The sequence below is a fragment of the Leopardus geoffroyi genome, chromosome C1 (assembly GCF_018350155.1).
Source record: "Leopardus geoffroyi isolate Oge1 chromosome C1, O.geoffroyi_Oge1_pat1.0, whole genome shotgun sequence".
Classification (NCBI taxonomy): domain Eukaryota; kingdom Metazoa; phylum Chordata; class Mammalia; order Carnivora; family Felidae; genus Leopardus; species Leopardus geoffroyi.
In genome coordinates this window covers 58297475-58318677 of record NC_059328.1, presented here as the reverse complement: position 1 = coordinate 58318677, position 21203 = coordinate 58297475, and the positions used below count along the sequence as shown (strand labels likewise).

The 21203-nt window shown below is 35.6% G+C and overlaps 1 protein-coding gene across 3 annotated transcripts in view; it reads left to right on the top strand.

Moving 5' to 3' along the window:
* Window positions 1-21203, top strand: part of ANKRD13C (ankyrin repeat domain 13C) — a 121976-nt gene that overhangs the window by 28044 nt on the left and 72729 nt on the right. For all 3 annotated transcript variants that reach the window (XM_045477822.1, XM_045477820.1, XM_045477821.1), the window contains exons 3-5: window positions 13348-13452; window positions 19193-19278; window positions 20455-20500. In XM_045477822.1, coding sequence (XP_045333778.1) covers window positions 13348-13452; window positions 19193-19278; window positions 20455-20500 — 237 coding nt within the window. The remainder of the gene's footprint in view (window positions 1-13347; window positions 13453-19192; window positions 19279-20454; window positions 20501-21203) is intronic.

Sequence of the window (21203 nt, the reverse complement as noted above, 5' to 3'; positions counted from 1 at the left end):
ATATAAACATTGGGGTTCATGTGCCCCTATGAATCACTCCTGTATCCTTTGGATAAATTCTAGTAGTGCTATTGCTGGGTCATAGGGTAATTCTATTTTAATTTTTTGAGGAATCTCCACGTTGTTTTCCAGAGTGGCCGCATCAGTTTGCATTCCTACCAACAGTGCAAGAGGGTTCCCATTTCTCCACATCCTCGCCATCATCTGTTGTTTCCTGAGTCGTTAATTTTAGCCACTCTGACTGGTGTGAGATGGATCTCAATGTGGTTTTGATTGTATTTCCCTGATGACGTGGGATGTTGAGCATCTTTTCATGTGTCTGTTAGCCATCTGCGTATCTTCTTTGGAAAAGTGTCTTTTCATGTCTTCTGCCCATTTCTTCACTGGATTATTTGTTTTTCAGGTGTTGAGTTTGGTAAGTTTTGATACTAACCCTTTATCTGATAGGTCATTTGCAAATACCTTCTCCTATTCTGTTGGTTGACTTTTAGTTTTGTTGATTTCTTTCCTTTGCCGTGTAGAAGCTTTTTATCCTGATGAAGTGCCAATAGTTCATTTTTGCTTTTATTTCACTTGCTGTCAGAGACCTGTCAAGTAAGAAGTTGCTGCGGCCGAGGTCAAAGAGATTGTTGCCTGTTTTCTCTCTAGGGTTTTGATGGTTTCCTGTCTCACATTTAGGCCTTTCATCCATTTTGAGTTTATTTTTGTGTATGGTGTAAGAAAGTGGTCCAGTTTCATTCCTACATGTTGCTGTCCAATTCTCCCGACACCATTTGCTAAAGAGACTTTTTTCCATCGGTTATTCTTTCCTGCTTTGTCAAAGATTAGTTGGCCATACATTTGTGGGTCTAGTTGTGGGTTCTCTCTTCTATTCCATTGGTCTGTGTGTCTGTTTTTGTGCCGATACCATACTGTCTTGATGATTACAGCTTTGGAGTAGAGGCTAAAGTTTGGGATTTAGTGATGCCTCCCACTTTGGTTTTCTTTTTCAACATCACTTTGTCTGTTCAGAGTCCTTTGTAGTTCCATACAAATTTCAGGATTATTTGTTCTAGCTTTGAGAAGAATGCTGGTGTAATTTTGATTGGGATTGCATTGAATGTATAGATTGGGAAGTGTTGACATTTTAACAATATTTGTTCTTCCGATCCATGAGCATGGAATGTTTTTCCATTTCTTCGTGTCTTCTTCAATTTCTTTCATAAACTTACTATAGTTTTCAGCATATAGATCTTTTACCTCTTTGCTTAGGTTTATTCCTAGGTATTTTATGATTCTTGGTGTAATTGTAAATGGGATCGATTCCTTGATGTCTCTTTCTGTTGCTTTATTATTGGTATGTAGAAATGCAACCAATTTCTGTACATTGATTTTATATCCTGAAACTTTGCTAAATTCATGTATCTGTTCTACCAGTGTTTTGGTGGAGTCTTTCAGGTTTTCCATGTAGTGTATCATGTCATCTGTGAAAAGTGAAAGTTTGACTTCTCCTTTGCCAGTTTAGATGCCTTTTACTTCATTTTGTTGTCTGATTGCTGAGGCTAGGACTTCTAACACTATGTTAAACAACAGTGGTGAGAATGGACGTCTCTCTCTCTCTCTCTCTCTCTCTCTCTCTCTCCTTGCCCCTCCCATACACACACACTTTCTCTCAAAATAAATACATAAGCTTAAAAAAAAATAGCCTAGTGGGTATCCTTGCACATCTTCCTTCTTTTTTATATAACAGAGGGGATTAGTTTGTTTTTAATGAAGTTAAATCACTATATACAGTACTATGCTATATTTTTGTTTTCATTCAAAAGTTTATCATGAAATAGTTGTGCAAGTTCATAGATCTTTATGAATGTTTATGTTCCTCTAACTTCTTTATATGTACACACATACACACTTATTTGCATAAAACTTGATGGTAGGTTTCTTGAAGGGAGAATCCATTTTACTTACTTACTTGTTTATTTATTTATAAAATTCTTTTTAACTGAAAAAAAATTCTTTCTTTTCAGTTTTTTCCAAGTTTTTATTTATTCTGGTTAACATACAGTATAATATTTGTTTCAGGTATAGAATTTAGTGGTTTATCACTTACATACAATACCCAGTGCTCATCAGAGCAACTGCCCTCCTCAATACCCATCACCCATTTAACCTATCCCACTGTCCAGTAACCCTCAGTTTGTTCTCCTTGGTTGAGAGTCTGTTTTGTGATTTGCCTCTCTCTTGTTTTCCCCCTATTGTTCGTCTCTTTTGTTTCTTAAATTCCACATATGAGTGAAATCATATGGTATTTGTCTTTCTCTGACTGACTTATGTCATTTATTGTAATAGTCTCTGGCTCTATCTATCCCTATCATTGCAAATGGCAAGATTAAATTCTTTCTGATGACTAATATTCCCATTGTGTGTGTGTGTGTGTGTATACATACACATAATTACACACCACATCTCCTTTATCCATTTATCAGTCGATGGGCATTTGGGTTTTTTTCCAGAATTTGGTTATTGATAATGCTGCTATAAACATTGATGTGCATGTATACCTTTGAATTAGTATTTTTGTATCCTTTGAGTAAATATCTAGTCTTGCAATTGCTGGATCATAGGGTAGTTCTAGTTTTAACTTTTTGAGGAAACTCCATATTGTTTTCCACAGTGGCTGCACCATTTTGCATTCTTACCTACAGTGTAGGAGGGTTCCCTGTTTTCCACATCCTTGTCAACATCCGTTGTCTCCTGTGTTGTTAATTTTAGCCATTCTGACAGGTGTGAAGTAGTATCTCATCATAGTTTTGATTTGTATTTTCCTAATGATGAATGATGTTGAGCATCTTTTCATGTGTCTGTTGGCCATCTGGATGTCTTCTTTGGAAAAATGTCTATTCATGTCTTTTGCCCGCTTCTTAACTGGATTGTTTGTTTTTTGGGTGTTGAGTTTAATAAGTTCTTCATAGATTTTTGGATATAACCCTTTATAAGATATGACATTTATAGATATCTTCTCCCATTCTATAATTTTCCTGATTGATTCCTTTGCTGTGCAGAAGCATCTTATCTTGATGAGGTCCCAGTAGTTCATTTCTGCTTTTGTTTCCCTTGCTTCTGGAGACATGTCTAGTAAGATGTTGCTGTGGCTGATGTCAAAGAGGTTTCTGCCTGCATTCTTCTCTAGGATTTTGATGGTTTCTTGTGTCACATTTGGTTCTTTCATCTATTTTGAATTTATTTTTGTGTATGGTGTAAGTAAGTAGTCTAGTTTCATTCTTTTGCATATTGCTGTCCAGTTTTCCCAACACCATTTCTTAAAGAGACTGTCTTTTTTCCATTAGGTATTTTTTCCTGCTTTGTGAAAGATTAGTTGACCATATAGTTGTGGGTCTTTTTATGGGGTTTCTGTTCATTCCATTGATCCATGTGTCTGTTTTTGTGCCAGTACCATACTGTCTTGATTACTGCAGCTTTGTAACATAACTTGAGGTCTAGAATTGTGATGCCTCCAGCTTTGCTTTTCTTTTTCAAATTGCTTTAACTCTTTGAGGTCTTTTGTGGTTCCATACAAATTTTAGGATTGTTTGTTCTAGCTCTGTGAAAAATGCTGGTGGTAGTTAGATAGGGGTTGCTAAAAATGTGTAGATTGCTTTGGGTGGTATAGACAATTTAACAATATTTGTTCTTCCTGTCCGTGAGCATGGAATGTCTTTCCATTTCTTTGTGTTATTTTCAATTTCTTTCATCAGTGTTTTATAGATTCAGAGTACAGATCTTTTACCATTTTGGTAATGTTTATTCCTAGGTATCTTACGGTTTTTGGTGCAATTGTAAATGGGATTGATTCCTTGATTTCTCTTTGTGCTGCTTCATTATTGGTATACAGAAATGGAACAGATTTCTCTATGTTGATTTTGTATCCTGTGACTTAATTCATGTGTCAGTTCTAGCGGTTTTTGGTGGAGTCTTTTGGGTTTTCTATATAGAGTATCATGTCATCAGCAAATAGTGAAAGTTTGACTTCTTCCTTGCCAGTTTAGATGCCTTTTATTTCTTTTTGTTATCTGATTGCTGAGGTGAGTACTTCCAGTATTATGTTAAATAACCGTGGTGAGAGTGGGCCTCCCTGTCTTGTTCCTGGCCCTAGAGGGAGAGCTCTCAGGTTTCCCCATTGAGGCTGATACTAGCTATTTTCATATATGGCTTTTACTATGTTGAGATATGTTCCCTTTATCTCTACTTTGCTGAAGGTTTTTATCATGAATGGATATTGTACTTTGCCAAATGCTTTTTCTACATCTAATGAGAGGATCATATGTTTCTTATCCTTACTTTTATTAATGTATCACAGTGATTGATTTGTGAAAATTGAGCTACTCTTACAGGCCAGGAATAAATCCCACTTGATCATGGTGATTGATTCTTTTAATGTACTGTTGGATATGATTTGCTGGTATCTTTTTGAGAATTTTTGCATCCATGTTCATCAGAGATATTGGCCTGTAGTTCTTTTTTTAGTGGAGTCTGGTTTTGGAATCAGGGTAATTCTGGCCTCATCAAATGAGTTTGGAAGTTTTCCTTCCATTTCTATTTTTTGGAATAGTTTGAGAAGAATAGGTATTAACTCTTTAAATGTTTGGTAGTATTCCCCTGTGAATTCCTTCTGGCCCTGGACTTTGGTTTGTTGGGTGATTTTTGACTACTGATTCAATTTCTTTCCTTTTTATCAGTTTGTTCAAATTTTCTATTTCTTCCTGTTTTAGTTTTAGTAGTTTATATGTTTCTAAGACTTTCCATTTCTTCCAGATAGTCTGATTTGTTGGCATATAATTTTTCATAATATTCTCTTATAATTGTATTACTGTGGTGTTGGTTGTTATTTCTCTTCTCTCTTTTGTTATTTTATTCATTTGGGTCCTTTTTCTTTTCTTTTTGATAAGTCTGGCAAGATTTTATTAATTTTTATTAATATTTTTATTAATTTTATTAATTTTTTAAGAGAACCAACTCCTGGTTTAATTGATTTGTTCTGCTTTTTTGTTTGTTTCTATATCATTTATTTCTGCTCTAATTTTTATTATTTCCCTTTTTCTGCTGGTAGGTTTTGTTTGTTGTTCTTTTTATAGCTCTGTTAGTAAGGCTAGGTTGTTTGAGATTTTTCTTGCTTTTTGACATAGACCTGTATTGCTATATATAGTTCTCTCTTATGACTGTTTTACTATATCCCAAAGGTTTTAGATGACTGTGTTTTCATTTTTATGAGTTTCCATGTATTTTTTAATTTCTTCTTTAATTTTCTGGTTGACCCTTCATTCTTTAGTAGCATGTTCTTTAACCTCCATGTAGTTGTGGTTTTTCCACTTTTTTCTTATGGTTGACTTCAAGTTTCATAGCTTTGTTGTCAGAAAAGATACATGGTATGATCTCAATTTTTTTGTATTTATTGAGGTCTGATTTGTGACCCAGTATGTGATCTATTCTGGAGAATGGTCCATGTGCATTTGAAAAAAAATGTGTATCATTTAAAGCTAGTTTTTTATTTAAAACTAGTATTTCCTTGTTTTTCTGTTTAAGATGATCTGTCCATTGATGTAAGTGGGGTATTAAAGTTGCTTACTATTATTGTATTATTATCAATGAGTTCTTTTATGTTTTTTTTTATTTTAAGTTTATGTATTTTGAGAGAGACAGCAGACGTGTGAGCTGGGGAGGGGCAGAGAGAAAGAGAGAGAAAGAATCCCAAGCAATTCCACACTGTCAGTGCATAGTCTGACTTGGGGCTCAAGCCCTGGAACTGTGAGATCATGACCTGAGCTGAAATCAAGGGTTGATCACTTAACCACTTGAACCACCCAAGCACCTCTTTTGTTTGTTATTGTTTTATCTGTTTGGGTGTTGCCAATTTGAGGGCATAAATATTTCAATTGTTGCATCTTTTTGTTGGATAGTCCCTTTATTATGATATAGTGCCCTTCTTCATCTCTTGTTAGAGTCTTTGTTTTGGAATGTAGCTTGTCTGGGAGTACCTGTGTGACTCAGTCAGTTGAGCGTCCAACTCCTGATTTCAGATCAAGTCCTGATCTCATGTTCATGAATTTGATCCCTGCTTTGAGCTCTGTGCTGGGAGCACAGATCCTGCTTGGAATTCTCTCTCCCTCTCTCTGCCCCTCACCCACATTCTCTCTTTCTCTCTGTCTCACTCTGTCTCTCTCAAAATAAATAAAACGTAAAAAATGTAGTTTGATATAAGTATTGTAACTCTTGCTTTCTTTTGACAACCATTTGCATGATAAATATTTATCCTCTCATTTTTGATCTGCAGGTGTCTTTAGGTCTAAAATGATTCTCTTGTAGGCAGCATATAGATGGTTGCTTTTTATTTTTTTTTACCCATTTTGACACCCTGTGTCTTTTGATTGGAGCATTTAGTCCATTAATTTCAGAGTAATTATTGATATGTGTTAGTGCTGATTTATTACCTGTTTTGTCATGATTCCTGGAGATTTTTTCTGTTCCTTTCTAGTCTTGTGTGACTTTTGGTCTTTCCATCCCACTCAAAGAATCCCCTTTAACATTTCTTGTAGGGCTGATTTAGTGTTCATGAACTCCTTTGGTTTTTGTTTGTATGGGAAACTCTTTATCTCTCCTTCTATCTGAATGAGTATTCTTCTTTGCAGATTTTTCTCATTTAGCATGTTGAATATATTATGCCACTCCCTTCTGGTTTGCCAAGTATCTGTGGAAAGATATGCTACTAACCTTATGGGTCTTACCTTGTGAGTTAGGGATTTCCTTTGTCTAGATGCTTTTAGGATTTTTTCTTTATCACTAGATTTTGCAGATTTAACTATAATATGTCTTCGTGTTAGCCTGCTTTTTATTGATTTTGATGGGAGTTCTCTCTACCTCCTGGATTTGGATGCCTGTTTTTTGCCCCAGATTAATAAGTTTTCAGCTGTTATTTCCTCCAGTAAACCTGCTCCCTTTTCATTCTCTTCTTTTTCTGGGACTCCTATGATAAGGATGTTACTAAGTTTGATGGAGTCACTGAGTTCCCTAAGTCTATTCCTGTGATACATCATTCTTCTTTCTCTTTTGTTGAGCTTCATTATTTTACATGATTCCATTTCTGTATCACTTGTTCATTCCTGTGCTGCTTCTATCCTTGTGGTCATTACAACCAATTAGTTTTGAATCTCAGATACTGCATTTTTTTCATTTTTGCCTACTTGTTTTTTAGCTCTTTTATGTCTGTGGTAAGTCATGTGCCTGATGTCTTCCATGCTTTTCTCAAGTCCAGTTAGTATCCTTATGACTGTTGCTTTAAATTTTGCATCAGGCATATTATATGTGTTTCAATTTAATCTTTGGCTATGACCTTTTCTTGTTCTTTCTTTTGGGATGAATTCCTCTGGCTTGGCATTTTGTCTTGGTCTCTGTCTTCTCTCTGTGTTAGAAAATCCTGTTTTGGGGCGCCTGGGTGGCATAGTCGGTTAAGCGTCCGACTTCAGCTCAGGTCACGATCTCGCGGTCCGTGAGTTTGAGCCCCGCGTCGGGCTCTGGGCTGGTGGCTCAGAGCCTGGAGCCTGCTTCTGATTCTGTGTCTCCCTCTCTCTCTGCCCCTCCCCCATTCATGCTCTGTCTCTCTCTGTCTCAAAAATAAATAAAACGTTAAAAAAAAAAAAAAAGAAAATCCTGTTTTGTTTCCTGTTCCTGTGTTTAATGGCTTTATGAAGAAGAGATCATTTAATGTCCAGGGCCTGGTGCTTCAGGAAGTGTCTCTGGTGTTTGCTGTGTGCACTCTGCTGCTGTATTTTGGCTGCTCTCTCCCTTAGGTCAGTCATCTGCAGAGGCTCTCCTTGCCTGCAATAAACAGTGTTTGGATCTTGGCCAGAGTTTTAATAGGTGTGTTGTGGTCTGCCTGTTAAGTGAGACCTGATGCTATTTCCACTAGAACTGAAGCTTTGCGGAACTCTTTGGTCAATAGATGAGGTGCATGCAAGGGTTTGTGCTGGTCTCGTGGAGAAGGGGCCTGCTGCTGTGGTCCTTAGGCACATTTGCCCAAGAAAAGCAGCACCAGCAGAACAGAGGGGCTGGGGACCTGTTGTAATCAGGTTAAGCAGACAGTGTTGACACTGTGCTATTTACTGAAGTTGGTTTATGCTGAGGGTTGGGGAGGAGGGTGGGGGAGAATGGCACCAGCCAGCACCTTTTTCCCTAGAGAGGGGATCCCATGCTTGCTGTCCTCAGGATAGCCCTCCCAGTAGAGTGCATTATTTCCCCTCATGCATCCTAGGTGTTTTTCAGATTGCTGTTTTCACACTGTCTCCAGGTTGCTTGCTTGCTTGTCTGGAACAGTGCTGTGCACTTTGGGCTCTATCACAGCCAAACTTGCTGACTTTTAAAACTCCAAACTTTAGGTACCTGGTGTGGCAGGGCCTGTATTGGTCTTCCGGGTGAGGGTCTCACTGTGCTGGGACAGATGCAGGTTTGACCCAGAAGGGTAGTCACGACAGCATGCAGCGGCATGGGATTTGGACCGAAGCAGGCTAAACAGCCATTTTCCTAGTTAGCCACCCTCAGTAGGTGCCTCTGCACTTATGCTGAGGGATGGAGGAGTGAAATGACACTCACTAACTCCTTTGTTCACAGAGAGGCAATGGCACCTATCACAGATACCTCCACGAAGAGGGAACAGTCTCCCTCCATGTGCTCTAGGCAATCCTCAGATTGCACTGTCTGCCCTGGGGTTTCTTGCCTGACTTCTTTCCAGAAGTAGGGCAGTGCCCTCAGGTCTCTATCCCAGCCAAGCCCACAGGGCTCCAAAACTCCAGTCTTTGAGCCCTGCTGTTTGCAAAAACTCATGAAAATCAGCCCCTTTTGTTTTCCCAGCCAATGGCTTTGGGGAAGTATTCTCCTTGTGCTTATTCCTGTTCACTCCACTCTCTTGTCTTTCTCTATGACCAGGGCTCCCTCCCTTCCCCAGCACCTGCAGTCCTTTTCAACCCCAAACCACTTCTCTGGGCTTCCTACCTTCCTCAGTATGCCCCCTCTCCCCCAGTTGTGCAGTGTTTTCTTTCAGTCCTCAGGTAAATTTCTTGGGTATTTAGAATGATTTGATAGTTATCTAGTTGTGTTTGAGGGACGAGGCAAATCTAAGTTCCTCCCACTATACTGCCATCTTAGCTTCTGCCCCTCTTACCTCTCTTCTTTCAGTAAACATGTTAGCAATCTGCTGGATATTCTTCCGTACTTTCCCCCATGTTTATTATTACATATAAAAGTGTATGTGAATCTAAACACATACTTACAAAGGTAATTAAGTTATTTTCTAAAAAATGGGATCATAATACACTTCTGTGTGAGCAGATTTGTGATATCATTCAGCAGTACAACGTGGACATTCTTTTATATCTGTTGGGATGGCTTAAATTCATTCTTTTTTTTTGTTTGTTTGTTTTTTTTTTTCAACGTTTATTTATTTTTGGGACAGAGAGAGACAGAGCATGAACGGGGGAGGGGCAGAGAGAGAGGGAGACACAGAATCGGAAACAGGCTCCAGGCTCTGAGCCATCAGCCCAGAGCCCGACGCGGGGCTCGAACTCACGGACCGCGAGATCGTGACCTGGCTGAAGTCGGACGCTCAACTGACTGCGCCACCCAGGCGCCCCTAAATTCATTCTTTTTATTTTATTTTTTTTTAAATTTTTTTTTTCAACGTTTATTCATTTTTGGGACAGAGAGAGACATAGCATGAACGGGGGAGGGGCAGAGAGAGAGGGAGACACAGAATCGGAAACAGGCTCCAGGCTCTGAGCCATCAGCCCAGAGCCTGATGTGGGGCTCGAACTCACGGACCGCGAGATCGTGACCTGGCTGAAGTCGGACGCCTAACCGACTGCGCCACCCAGGCGCCCCTAAATTCATTCTTTTTAAACATGTGTCTTTTGGGGTACCTGGCTGGCTCATTTAGTAGAGCATGTGACTTCTGATCTCAGGGTCATGAGTTCAAGCTTTACGTTGGGTGTAAAGCTTACTTAAAAAGTTAAACAAAATAAAAATTTGTCTTGTTTCCATTCTTTTTTCTTTCAGTGCTTCATTATGAAAAATTACATATATTCAGAAAAACAGAAATCTGATCACAATGAACATTCAGATACTCTGTACCTAGCTTCAGTGTTTGATAACATTTTGTCAGATTTGCTTTGTCTTTCTCTTAGTGTTATATATATTATTTTTTCTGTTTCGTTTGAAAGTTTCACATAGACATCATGACATTTTACCTCCAAATACTTTAGCATGCATCTCTAAGAATAAGGACATTCTCTTTCATAACCACAATATTCTTATCACTTAAGAAAATTAATATTATTATAATCTCTGATATCTAATCCATATTTAAATTTTTCCAGTTGTTCCAAAAATGTCCTTTATATGTCCTTTATATTGAGTCAAAACTCAATTAATTGAGGTTAGTCATTGCATTTGGTTGTTATATCACATTATTTTAATATAGAAAAGTTTGCCTACTTTTTTTTCTTCCTTTATACCTTACTTTTTGAATTGCATGCCCAATTTGTAGAATGTCCTTCATCTCAGATTTGCGTGATTATTTTCTCATGATGTGATTTTACTTATTCCTTGTATCTTTCTTCAAATTGAAAATTAGCTATCAAGATTTGATTAGATTCAAGTTAAACATTTCTGGACAAAATACTACATAGGTGACATTTTGAACTTTATATTGAATCACATTAGGAACACAAACCTGGTTGCTTTTCCTTTAATATGACACTATACTTAAAAAATGGCTGTATAACTCTCAACAATAGCCAAATTATGGAAAGAGCCTAAATGTCCATCAACTGATGAATGGATAAAGAAATTGTGGTTTATATACACAATGGAGTACTACGTGGCAATGAGAAAGAGTGAAATATGGCCCTTTGTAGCAACATTGATGGAACTGGAGAGTGTGATGCTAAGTGAAATAAGCCATACAGAGAAAGACAGATACCATATGGTTTCACTCTTATGTGGATCCTGAGAAACTTAACAGAAACCCATGGGGGAGGGGAAGGAAAAAAAAAAAAGAGGTTAGAGTGGGAGAGAGCCAAAGCATAAGAGACTCTTAAAAACTGAGAACAAACTGAGGGCTGATGGAGGGTGGGAGGGAGGGGAGGGTGGGTGATGGGTATTGAGGAGGGCACCTTTTGGGATGAGCACTGGGTGTTGTATGGAAACCAATTTGACAATAAATTTCATATATTGAAAAAAAAAAAAAAAGGATTCCGGACCTCAGTTTCCCCAACTGTAAAACAGGGATAATGATGGTACTTACTTCATAGGGTTAGTAAAGATTAATGAATTAATAGAAATAAAGTGCTTAGTAGCTGGCATGCTGTAGGTGTTCAGTAAACACCAGCAACTGTTAGTTGTCTCCTTATGTGAACCAATAAAGCCCAAATGGACAAAAAAAAAAAAAAAAAAAAAAAAAAATGGCTGTATATTACTCTAGTGGTGTAGATACATCCTATTAATCAGTCATTCTCCCATGATGGATATTCACTTAGTTTCCAGTGTATTTTCCATTATAAACTGCTAAAATAAACATTCTTATACATGTATTCTTATACACTGCTACAGATGTTCCTAAGTACCTCTGTGAAATTTCTATTTTACTTTATCTTAATAAAATTTAGTATAGTTATTCCTAGTGCTGTGTGCTAATATAGTTATTCCTTCTATGACTAGGAATCACATTCTTCTTCCACCTCAGTTAACCTACATCACACTATCATAACACTCTTATTTCCTTCAGAGCACTTACCATTTACTGAGATATATATATATATATATATATTTCTTAATAGTTTACTTATTTTCTTCTAACAAAGGATGTAAGCTCTGTCTCTCTCTTTTTAAAATTTATTTATTTATTTTGAGAGAGACAGAGAGAGTACTAGCAGGAGAGGGCCAGAGAGAGAGAGGGAGAATCTCAAGCAGGTACCACTCTGCCAATGCAGAGCCCAATGCAAAGCTCAAATTCACAAAACCGTGAGATCATGACACAAGCCAAAATTGAGTTGAACACTCAACTGACTAAACCACCCAGGCACCCCAAGATGTAAGCTTTCTGATAGCAAATCCTTATCTTTTTTCTCACTGCTTATATCCAGGACTTAGTGCTTAGAAATGGCATATAACAGGGACTTAGTTAATATTTGTTGAATGATGGATTGAATGAATGAATTGTTCATTTAGGAAATTTAGAATGGATAGCCATCCTAAATTTCCCATGAGCCTTAGTTTTGAATTTTTTGCCTGTTAATATACTTCTTATTTCTACTTTTTAAGAAGCATATCCTCAACCTATAGAAAGGATTATACCTTAGACTTACTTTGACTACTGGAAGGACTGTCCAGGGGTACCTGGGTGGCTCAGTTGGTTAAATGTCAGACTTCAGCTCAGGTCATGATCTCAGGGTTCGTGAGTTCGAGTCCCAGGTCAGGCTTTGCGCTGATAGTGTGGAACCTGCTTCAGATTCTCTGTCTCTTTCTCTCAAAAATATATAAACATTAAAAAAAAAAAAAGACTGTCCATATTTGTTCTTGTAATCATAAACAGATGTGTTCCTCTTTTGGGTTTTATTCTTGAAGTAAAAGAATCGTAACATTTGAAAAGAAGTGTTTATGGAAACATTACTGGTCCTTTTTGAAAGCACATTTTTTTTCTGAAATAAATTAGGAAGTTTCCATTTGACATTCCATACATACACGTCCCCTTTTGATCTTGATTAATAGATAATTTGATTTAAATTACTTTTGGGGATCTTGTTATCTTTTAGACTATGAAAATATTTTCAGAATATTCTTGGGAACAATTATTAAGGAACATAATACTTCCTTGTAGAGAGATCCAATTTATTTTTAAGTAATAGCATGGAGACTCCTTGAATCTGAGATCTAAGGTTTTGAAATAATCTTGTTTAGATATTTTGGCTTTTAAAAATTATTTTTCTCCATAATACAGTGTTTATTTTATAGATCTATTTATGCTAAAATTTGTTTGTTTCTTTCTTTGAGAGAGAGACAGAGACAGAGCGTGAGTGGGAGGGGCAGAGAGAGAGGGAGACACAGAATCCCAAGTAGGCTTCAGGCTCTGAGCTGTCAGTACAGAGTCCAATGTGGGGCTTGAACTCACAAACCATGAGATCATGACCTGAGCTGAAGTTGTATGCCCAACCAACTGAGCCACCCACGCGCCCCTTAAATTTGTTTCTTAAATTCTTAAATGATTTTTATATTTAGAGATTCTAAAAATTGCATGATTTTTGATATTATTACCACTTTATGTTTCAGAATGTGCTCATTTACTTTTGGCTCATAATGCTCCAGTAAAGGTGAAAAATGCTCAGGGATGGAGCCCGCTGGCGGAAGCCATCAGCTATGGAGATAGACAGATGAGTAAGCAACATAAATTATGTTGTTGATATATATGCTAAAAATATGAAGTGATTTCATTTGACATAATTTTCATTTAGGGTAACTTTCCATAGTATGAAAGGTTTGTAGTTATTTGTAAACTTGTATGTGAATTGTTCATGACTTAGGAACTTGAACATTGGGTAGTACACAAAAAGAATTGAGGAATCGTGTTTAAAAGTATGTTATTATTTTTTCTTCTTTTACAGTATTCTGCTCTTGATATTTTTCCATTGTTTTACTTATTCAATATGAAGTATTTTTAAAAACACTGAGACCCAACTGTCTTTTTTGGCAACTAAGTTATATGGGAACATTAATTGGAACTGAAAATAATCACAGTGTGTTATAACAGTTATCTTTTTGCTTTAATTGCTGGGTATAGGCTGTGCTGAAAGTGAGAAGCAAATCTCTTTGTTTTAGTCTTTGAGAATTAAAAAAAAGTCACGTATTTTCTCACAGTATACGGAGTGTTCAGTTACTCTACCTCCCCTATTCCTAAGTTTTCTTTTTTCAACTTATACAGGTCTTATTTATGTCAAGCACATCTCAATAGTTGAAAATTCTATAAAATTTCAATCTGGATGAATAAGAATATTATTTTTCTGGTAATATCTTTTTATAATTTGAGGCTGAAAATAATTAAATCTAGCCTTGTGGAAGGAACGGTAAAAAAAAATTGGGCAGTTTATTAAAGTGTATAACATTGAACATTCTCAGAATGTTACCATGGATTTGGTTCTATTTGATGCTACATTTTGGGCTCTTATGCTTTAGCTTTTATGTAATCCACATAGTACATGTTTGTGGACTTTCTGAACACTTTGAGCAACTTTTAATGGTGAAGTTACATTTGGGCTTAAGATGTAATGAGATAAAATAGTGATGATTTAACAATTATATAGTATATATATTTTTTGTTATTTATTGTCCTTTCTGGACAAACATCAAGAAGGCCTTATGAAAGTAAGAAACCATACTAATTCTAGAATTATGTCAGGGAAAAGATGAAAATATACAGATCTAGTAAACTAAGAATAAAGTCAGAGTTGCAGCAACCAGTCTGAAGAAACTTTCTCTGATGTTTCTAAGCCATTAGCAGAATGGAGAGGAAACCGGATAGATTCCTGGGCTTCTGACTTACACTGAGACTTTTGTGGCTTTCACATAACTTTTTTGTTTTGCACTTGATCTTAGCCAAAAGGCTGAGAAGTGATAACTTTTCTTTTTATGTTTGTATTTATTTATTTTGAGAGAGAGAGAGCAAGTGAGCATGTGAGTGAGCGGGGGAGGGGCCAAAGAGGTAGAGGAGAGAGAGGATCCTAAGCAGACTCCGTGCTGTCACCATAGAGCCCATTGAAGGGCTTCATCTCATGAACCGTGAGGTCATGACCTGAGCTGAAATCAAGCCACCCAGGCATCCCAATAACTTTTATTTAGAGTCAGTGAATTTTTAATGAGTCCTTACTATAAAGCATGTATATAGGGTAAGATGTAGAGAATGAAAACATGGCCTCTGCTCTTGAGGAATTATAGTCTATTGGGTAGCCCAAGAAATAGTTTTCCTGGAAAATCAGTTACTGGATTTTAATTTAAAAGATTGAGCCCCATAGTAGTTGAGGTTTGCTTTTAAAGTGATTTTCTTCTATAGAGTGATGGCTTGGATACACATTCTGAATAGTATTCCATTGTCAATCATTGAATAATTATATATCCATAATTCTTCAGTGGTTTTAAAAAATCATTTCCCATCACATGAAATGGAAATATTTAACTGCTAACTTAAAGGATAATAAACGTAACAACTCTTATGCTACTCTTAAGTATTTAGAAATATTAATATATAACTCTTAAGTACTTAGAAATATTAGTATAAAAATATGAATGTGTTTATAATGGTGTTAAATTGGTCTTTACTTTGAGATTGTTTTAAGTATTATGATTTAAGTTTTTGATAGCTTGTGTTACATTAAAACATTCTGGGCATAGAAAGTTACATTATTTGAAAAATCAGAGATAATCTAATATTATAAATTATTACCGAAATATCTAATTAGCAAAATATAATCTAATATTATACATTATTAGAAAAAACTGTGATCTGTTTCTTTTTTGGTCTAATTTCTGCTAAAGTTTTTGTGCTACAGAACAGTGAGATAATGCTAAACTATTCATCTGAGACTTTTTAGAATTATTTCACTTGAGGGGCACCTAGCTGGCTTAGTCAGAAGAGCATGCAACTCTTGATCTCAGGGTCATGAGTTCAAACCCCATGTTGGGTGTAGTGATTACTAAAAAAAAAAAAAAAAAAAAAAAATTAAAAAAGGAATTATTTTATTTTAAAATTAATTTAGGATTATGTTGCTTTCCAGCTTTATGCTGGTTGCAGTGGTGAACAGTGATCAGTGCAGGCCAGTGTTACAGATCAGTCTGGGATTTAATTAATTTGATGTTAGATTTGTTGAGTTTGAGTTATCTGTGGTATATCTAGGTAGAACTAAGAAATGGGAAATAATTATTCTGGAGCATAGAAAGAAGTAGAGGGCAGAAAGATCCAGATTTAGGTGTACTGAATACTTAAAAAATACTTTATATGGGAAAACAAGGAAAGAGAAAGATAAGTTGTAGTTTATTGGAGTTCTTCATTGGAGTCTTTGTGTGAATTCTAATATTATTTAAATCCTCTAAAACTAATTTTATCTTTATTATCAGTCATCACTAATGAGATTCTTCTAATATGGGAGTACACATACTGATTCCCCCTGAAAGATTGGTCATTTTTTATAATTGCATTTTGAATGTATGTTTCTAAGAAGGTTTGAATTGATATTTTATTTTATTTTATTTTATTTTATTTTATTTTATTTTATTTTATTTTATTTTATTTTTTAAAATTTATTTATTTATTTTGAGAGAGAGAGAGAGAGAGAGAGGAAGAGAGAATCCTAAGCAGGCAGCATGCTGCTAGAGTACAGCGCGAATCAGGGCTCGAAACCATGAATCTCGAGATCATGACCTGAGCCGAAATCAAGAGTCAGATGTTTAACCAACTGAGCCACACAGGTGCCACCACAGTGTTATTTTTTAATGTGAAGTTTCATAGAACAAGAATCTCTTTGTCACTATCTTTTTAATAATGTTTGGGCATTCTAATCTAATTATTATTTAGTGCATGCCTTTAGTCAGTTCAGTATATTTACCTGGTGAAAAATATGTGGCTTCTGCTTTTCATTAAGCTATCTTTTCTATCTACAAATTGAATTCTTTCCATTTTTTACATTCACAGAGGTTTGTTTGAATTTGAAGGCAAATTGCCTTCCTTGAAGGCAAGGAAGATTAAAGTATTTGAGCTTAGTATTAAAGTATTAAAGTATTTGAGTGGAGAAGAATTATAAAAAGAATTCTACTAGGGGTGTTTGGGTGGCTCAGTCGGTTAGGCATCAGACTCTTGATTTCGGCTCAGGTCATGATCTCTTGGTTGGTGAGATCCTGCCCCGTGGGGGGCTCTGCGCTGACAGAGCCTGGCATGGGACTCCCAACTCAGGAATTAGAAATCATGACCTGAGCCAAAGTTGGATGCTCAACTGGCTGAGTCACCTAGCCACCGTTAGCATCTAAGAGCTTTAAAAAAGAGAATTACTTTCTTCTGTGATCACCATTTCATTTAAAAAAGACATTTTGAAACAAAAAATGGTATAAAGATTAGTCCTTAAATTGAAAAAAAAGTATATAACTTATAAATAAAGAAGAAACACCAACCTGATTCCAAGTCTTTTTCATTTTGCTGCACATCACTGGAAAGTTGAGAGTTTGGCACTGAAATGTAGACTTGTATTTGGAAACTACTAACCTAGGTCACAGAGCTAGTGTATAACTGAGATGAGGTCCCGTGTTCCTTGGCTTCTAGGTCTCAGCCTCTTCTCTTGTTCCAAAAGACCTTGAGTAATTGAAATGTGCTCTTTGAATTTTTTTTTTTTTTTCAACGTTTATTTATTTTTGGGACAGAGAGAGACAGAGCATGAACGGGGGAAGGGCAGAGAGAGAGGGAGACACAGAATCGGAAACAGGCTCCAGGCTCTGAGCCATCAGCCCAGAGCCCGACGCGGGGCTTGAACCCACGGACGGCGAGATCGTGACCTGGCTGAAGTCGGACGCCCAACCGACTGCGCCACCCAGGCGCCCCTGAAATGTGCTCTTTGATTTTTGCCTTTTTGAATACAGTGGGGGTATGGTTAGACCTGTGGTTAAAAGTAAGAATAGATTACACTAATTTTCAGATTCTTCTCTGGGCTTTTCCTAATTTGGCCAGTGTGGACAGAACAAATCTCGTCCAAGCTTTCACTGCTGTCTTCTTTCCTTTTACTTAAAAAAAAAAAAAAATTTTTTTTTCAATGTTTATTTTTGAGAGAGAGAGCAAGCGAGTGCTGGGGAGGGGCAGAGAGAGGGAGACACAGAATCTGAAGTAGGCTCCAAGCTCTGAGCTGTCAGCTCAGAGCCTGATGTGGGGCTTGAACCCATGATCTCTGAAATCCTGACCTGAGCTGAAGTTGGATGCTTAACCGACTGAGCGACCCTTTTTACTTTTTTTTTTTTAACCTTTTGCTTCTGTATTCCACATAAAGGTTTAAGTAGCTTATAAGAATACATACTATAAAATAGTAAAAACTAACATTTTTTAATGTATATGAATGTATACATGTACATATACATATGTATATACATAATGTATGAAAATATGTCAGGACTAGGAGGAAATCAGCATGTAATGATACATACATTTTTTTCCCCAATGCATATTTTCCATCTTCTCATCTTCTGTAAGGTTTATTTCATTTAAGTATAATATTTTCCCTTATTTCAATACATGTTAGGGATTGATTGGTTTTTGCAAGTCAGTTTTAGACCTTCATTCTAGTAGCTAAAAATTATATTTACTTAATTACAGGCATAGTAGTAACCAATTTATATTGAGCCTTTATATAAATTCCACATGGATTTTATTTTATTTTTACTTAACAAGTGAAAAAAAAAAAGAAACTGAAATTATGGGAAATTAAGTAACTTGTTCACATTTACATATAGCTAATAAGTAGTGAAGCTGGAGTTGCACTTCGGCATTGTAGCTAAATCTCAATCTGAACTATTAAGAAAATACTATGGAGGGCTTCAGGTTTTCTTAGATTCAGAAACGCTTTTCACAGATAAAATAGGATCCATTTTTATATTTTTTTCTGCTATGTGGGGATGTGGAGATGTTTTTTCTGCTATGTGGGGATGTAGAGATCTCACAGTCTCTAGTGAGAAAAGAACAGATACACCCAGTAACAATTACAAATAATTACATTTTTATATAAGTGATATCCAGTGGGATCTTTGAGATCTTCTTTTAGATCAGTGTTACAATAGGACATTGTATCATCTGACTGAGATTGATAAATCTTGGCTCACTCACGTAAATACTTACTGATAATTAAAAACTAGGAAAACTAGTGTGAATATAAGTTCATGTTGAGGTGTCTCTTCTCAATTTTCCTTGGGGTTCATAACAGTTTTATTAAACTTATTAATATAGTATTTATATCTATATATATCTTTGTATAATAAGTAAGTGATGTTTTCTAGCATGATAAAAATTTTTTTTGTATAAGTCTTTTTAATTGGGCTATAATTAACAGTCTAGCATGGTGAAAGTTATTTCAAATTGAAACTTTTTAAATTTTAGTTACAGCTCTTTTAAGGAAGCTTAAGCAGCAATCCAGGGAAAGTGTTGAAGAAAAACGACCTCGATTATTAAAAGCCCTGAAAGAGGTAGGCTATATCTCTTTGCTGATCTTTACCTAAAGAGTAATTGTAAGTGTACTTTAAGGCATTTTTAAAAATGCAGTCTAATGCTTACTGATTATTAAGAGTTAAGAAATGGTTTGTCAAAATCCTGTTTGAATTAAGCAATAATGATAAAACAAAATACTCTGATTATAAGGTATAAATTTAATTTTAGGGAAGCACCATTTACTTTGAACTAGGAAGGTAGATAAAGAATTACTGTTTTCAGCAAATTAGATAAGAGATCCAAGAATAAGGGGGTAAGCCATAATTAATGGCAATAAAAGATTCCCTAAGAGCTGAAGCCACTACCTGCTAGCGGGAACAGCATCTTCTTTATCTAACAAAACTCTTATTATCTTCATAATGGTAGGAGCTGGGTGTGTTGGCTCAAAAAAGGAAGAGAGCTTTGTTTTCTCTTATTCTCTTACACTGTAGTTTTGATGTCTGAAATAACTGTGGGAGAAAGATAGACCTATCATGATAACTGTCTCCTCTTAAGTATGCCTTTTTTTTTTTTTTTTTTTTTTTTTAATCTCAAGCGATAGATTTTTTTTGGGAATATTTGATCACAGTAGTTTCCTTAACAGTTATAGGCTTTGGTTTTTAACTTCTACTTTGTAAAATTCAGACTTTTACTATACATCTCATAAGATGACATATTATTTTAGATTTAGTAAACTTGTGTTACCATTTTATAGAAAAAAGTTTCTATTTCAGCGTGTGATTTTCGTAATCCGTTATGAGGCTGCACAAATAGTCATTTTGGAAGTTGTATTTTTTAACACATCTAAAGTTATGAGCTATTTTTACAACGATAGTTACTGTTATTTTGGCCATGCTGGGAAAATGGACTGTTTATTGATGCAAATTTAAATGCCTGTCAGTTTCAGATACTCCTGTGTGGTTAAAATGGTCTTGTAAAATCCGTAGTTGGTGCATATTTTCCTTTGTAGTTAAGTATAATAATATGTGCTATTGTAATGTTTTAAGTTATTTAATCATATGTTTTTGTTCTTTCAACTCCAAACTTTTAAACTACTTTCTATTTCTGTCTATAGACCTTTAATGATGGTAGATTTTTTTTTTTTAAGTAAAATATTCAGTAAATATAAGGACTGCTTATTAAGGTGCATTCAGTAATTGTATTTTGTTTCTCAGCTAGGTGACTTTTATCTGGAACTTCACTGGGATTTTCAAAGCTGGGGTAAGAGTGTACTATGTTTTACTATAAAATATGTGCACTTGCAAAAATGCAAGTGCAAAAATAGCTATTATATGGAAATGTTAACACAACAAATTTGTTACTTGCCCTAAGGAAAATTAAATATTTCTCATCACATTGAATGTAATAGTTATAAAGCCCTGTAGTAATAGTTATCCGAACTTGATTAGTAACTTTTAAGATTCTTATTTTTAAGATTGAAAATTACCTTTTTTTAACCAAATGAAATTAAATATTACATTAATTAAATATAAGCAATTCTCAAAGAGAAGAGAGTAATAATTATGGGATTATTAGATTACTGAATTTAAGGAAGTTTGAAATATAGTACTCGGATCCTGAATGAGAAGAATTTGGTTAACATTATTTGATTTTGTATATTTTGTCAACTTTCAATAATTTTTACCATTTTTATTGTGTACTTTATAGCTACTCTCTTAACATATTTTTTGGTTGTGCACTGTTTCAATTTTTCAATTATTTATAAAACCTTAATCCCTAGATATTTTGCAGTCATTTAATGGTTTATCTTGGCAAGGTAAGTTTCTCTCCTCCCCATTTTAAACCTGAGTCCATTTAGGGAGAAAACCTTCATGTCTAAGTAGGAAGTTTGATCCTAGTGACCTTTACTAATTAAACAACTACTAAAGCAACTAAATTTAGGTTTTTTTTTTTTCTTGAAGAT